Genomic DNA, 1,671 nt, shown 5'->3' with positions numbered 1-1,671 from the left:
TGATGTGTGAGGATCCACGGCAAGGCCTTTGGTCAGAGCCGTGCGAAGCTGGAAACGTCCCGATCAGGGAGAGTCAGTGGACGTCCCGCGCACACAGGCCGATGCAGCCAGGACCGAGGCACCCGCTTTGGTGATCGTTAACGATAAGCAAAACCCTCACAGCAAAGTCGTTCGCAGCGTCCACGTCACCACTTATGGACGACTCGCTAAGGTGTGCCGGTCACGGGAGCTCCCCGCGAGGCGACTCTGACGTCGACGCCAGATGGGGCCATCCAGTTGCTTTGTGCCACCAACTAAACTAAGTCAAGTCGCCAGTGTAACTTCTCCTTGGCAGTGAACTTTCACGCTCTCTGCCCCAGACTCTGACCAAGGGGCATGAGTGTCCCATGACGCAGCCGCAGGACGATGTGTCTACATCAGCTTCACTCACGGAGGAGGCCGCGTGGGCAGCAGCTGCCCCAAAGAGCTGCCTGGCCCACAGCAAACTGCGTAATCAGGGAACAACCTGTGTCATCACGGGCTCGGGTGACTCATTACCGCGGCATAACTTCACCGAACATAACTAATCATGCATTGTACTCAGCTCTCATCCTACGAGGCGAAGGTACTATTTTACCCCAGGTTACTGAAACACAGCTAAATGATGCTGCTTTCAAGGTCATCCGCTTCTCAGTATCGAGACGTGGAAGAGACTTTCCCTCATAAATCAAATGTAAGGTGCATATAAACCGGCTGAATTATGACATGCTATTTCACGAGTGCCCAGTATAACTTCTACTTAACACTTCACAAGAGCATTTCAACAACGAAGCCCCCCGTCATACTCACTTGGAACTATGAATTCTATTTCTTCTGACATGGCCACTCCCAGTTTGTTGGAGGCGAAGCAGCGGTATTTCCCTTGGAAGTGAGACACGTGCCCCTCGTTAGAGATCTTGAAGGTCCCCGAGTTGTCGGAGACAGTGATCCGGGGGTCAGAGAGGTGGAAAGGCTTGTCGTCCTTCGTCCACGTGAACCTGTAAGAGAAGCTCGGCTGAACGGCCCTGAAGCAGCGTCGGGCCGGTGAAAGCGTTTGGAAGCGAGCGCACAGGAATGACGGGACGTAGGCGTTTTACGGTAAAGCACACGCACGCGGAAGGCGAACGGCGTCGGGAGCTCTGAGAAGCCTCACGAGCTGCTACGCACTGAATTTTGTGTCCCGCAGGATTAGTCTGTTGAAGCCGAACCCCCAGGGGCTGGTGGCAGGAGGCGGAGCCCTCGGGGGCCATTAGCTCACGGGTGGAATCTCACGCATGAGTTAGCGCCCTGTCAACGGGGCTCCAAGGAGCCCCCCGTCCCTTCCACCACGGGGGGACACAGCGAGAGGAGAGGACGGCCATGACCCAGGAAGCGGCCTCGCCGGACGCCCACCCTGCGGGCGCCTTGGCCTTGGCCTCGCGGCCTCGGGAACTGCGAGGAATTCGTGGTGCAGTCAAAGCCCCCGCTACTGTCCCCCGCTACTGTCCCCCGCTACTGTCCCCCCCTGCTGTCCCCCGGCCTGCAGTGCTTCCGCTCAGCCGTCTCGACTCCAAGCCTGAAAAAGCTGTTATAACAAAGAGCTTAAGCACTGAAGTGGCTTCGTTCTGTTCTTTTTAAGCTAAAGTTGTTTTTTAATTTTTCCAGTTGGAAAGG

General features: G+C 56.3%; 1 protein-coding gene across 1 annotated transcript in view; it reads right to left on the bottom strand.

Moving 5' to 3' along the window:
* The window catches only part of CHL1 (cell adhesion molecule L1 like), a 68,342-nt gene that overhangs the window by 56,849 nt on the left and 9,822 nt on the right, over nt 1-1,671 (bottom strand). Inside the window, exon 3 of the mRNA XM_011383845.1 lies at nt 829-1,016. Coding sequence (XP_011382147.1) covers nt 829-1,016 — 188 coding nt within the window. The remainder of the gene's footprint in view (nt 1-828; nt 1,017-1,671) is intronic.

This window comes from Pteropus vampyrus, unplaced genomic scaffold (genome assembly GCF_000151845.1).
Source record: "Pteropus vampyrus isolate Shadow unplaced genomic scaffold, Pvam_2.0 Scaffold546, whole genome shotgun sequence".
NCBI classification, from domain to species: Eukaryota; Metazoa; Chordata; class Mammalia; order Chiroptera; family Pteropodidae; genus Pteropus; species Pteropus vampyrus.
Note: the sequence above shows the minus strand (reverse complement) of the source record. Positions and strands in the feature narration are given on the sequence as shown.